This window comes from Emiliania huxleyi, assembly GCF_000372725.1.
Source record: "Emiliania huxleyi CCMP1516 unplaced genomic scaffold EMIHUscaffold_79, whole genome shotgun sequence".
NCBI lineage: Eukaryota > Haptophyta > Isochrysidales > Noelaerhabdaceae > Emiliania > Emiliania huxleyi.
This window is the reverse complement of record NW_005196094.1, coordinates 441,641-443,334: the sequence shown is the minus strand read 5'-3', so window position 1 is coordinate 443,334 and position 1,694 is coordinate 441,641. Positions and strand designations below refer to the sequence as shown.

General features: G+C 63.8%; 1 protein-coding gene across 1 annotated transcript; it reads left to right on the top strand.

Annotated features, from left to right (window-relative positions):
* Window positions 1–428: 428 nt before the first annotated feature.
* Window positions 429–895, top strand: EMIHUDRAFT_218530 (hypothetical protein; the record flags this gene model as incomplete). The annotated part of the gene is made up of 2 exons (XM_005759919.1): window positions 429–433; window positions 565–895. The coding sequence occupies 2 exons, from the start codon at window positions 429–431 to the stop codon at window positions 893–895; spliced, it is 336 nt and encodes a 111-aa protein (XP_005759976.1).
* Between the last annotated feature and the right edge of the window lie 799 nt (window positions 896–1,694).

The window sequence follows — 1,694 nt, the reverse complement described above, 5'->3', positions numbered from 1 at the left end:
CTGTGCAGGCGCCTCCTGCACCGCGCGGCGGTGGAGGTTGCGGTGGCGCGGCGGGACCGCGACCAGGCGCGCCGCTCGGTGGCGCGGCTCGTGTCGTGGGTGGGAGAGAAGTCGCTCGGTGTTGAGGCGGCCGAGGCGATGGCTCGGGCAGACCTGGTGGAGGCGGTCGGCGAGCGGGCGGCGCGGCTGGAGGAGAGGGCGGGGCTGGCGGCGGCGGAGGGGGCGAGGGAGGCGCGGGGCGAGCTTGCGACCCTCGCCGAGGTGCTGCGGCTGGCGGCGGCAGCGGGGCCCAGCGACCAGCCACCGCCTCCGCCGCCGGACGAGGGCAGCGCGGGGCCGTCGTCGTGATTACTTACCGTATACAACAGTCAACTTCTAGAGACTAGAGTGGTAGCGGCAACCGGTAAGTGGGACGCAGACACCCGACCATGTGGTGACATGTGATCATATTGGACACATTGTGTCTTCCACCTACCACCACCTTGGGGCGGGGAATCTGGTGTCTTCCTTGGTATGAGGGATATATGCTACGGGCGTGCGCCTGATTTCTTTTTCCCGACGCAGGGGTCGCGAGTGCGTGGTGGCGACTCCAGCCCTCGACGCCGTGCCCTCGCCGGACTTCGCAGCCTCGCTGCCCAGCGTTCCTGCCGCAGCAGCGCTGACCATGGCAGGCGGTGCCGACAGCGAGGATTGCTTGGAGTGCAAGCTCGTGGGCAGCGGCGCCATGTTCAGCCTCTCGGGCTACTTCTTCTACCTGTCACACAGCCCGCGCTTCTCCTCGTCTTCGACCTCGGGTCTCCGCTCCTTCAATGGAGTCATGTGTGCTGCGTTTGCCGCCGCCGGTGTGGCGCGCTTGTTTGCGGACGACGTACGGAGAGTGTTGGCGAGACAGTGAGACGCGAGCAAACGTTTGCGGGAGACGCATGGGGAGGGTTCTCAGACACAAAGGGTCGCACTCGCTGCGCCCCTCACGCGCTGGTGCGGTGGTGGGACAGTCGCCGAGAAGCAGTGTCCGACACACGTGGCCCACCGACATACTGCCCGTCGTATCGCGGGTGTACCACACGGTGAGTTGCGGTTCGGTTGGGCGTTGGGGGACTTTTGGGTTCACAGCCGGATTGTAATTTCGTGGAGGAGCTTTTGACGGCCGCGGCCGTCCGACTCCGAGTTTGAACGCGCAGAACGGCGCGCCGCCTCGTGAGCTGAGAGTCAGTCTCTCTCGCAGCACACCGCACCTCCACGCCTGTCACCTCTCACACACGTGTGAGTCCGTGTTAGAGTTGTTTGGTATTGCTAAAAATCTCTCTCACACGGTGAGGGCTTAGAGGCCCACAAAATCGGAGAGATTCTCTTACGTTCTCTTCAAATCGGTCGAGCGGGTCGAGATCATTGTGTTTTGTCCCCCACACGGCACACGGCTCACGGGTGTGGCGCAGAGGCACCTCTCCTGCGAGTCCGGCAGGCCGCCGCGCGCCGACACAGCTCTAGCTGGGTCGAGCTGAACCCGCAGCTAACCTCAGAGCGGAAACTGTGGCAAGACTACTCGAGTACAAAGACTCAAAGGTCACGAGTTAGCGGGGGGGGGGCGGGGGGGGCTCCTTTCTCCCTTCCTCCTCTCTGCCTTTCGCCTCCTTTTTTTTTCTTCTTTCTCTCCCTCCCTCTCCGCCGTTCCTCTCCTTCCCTTTTTTCCTTTT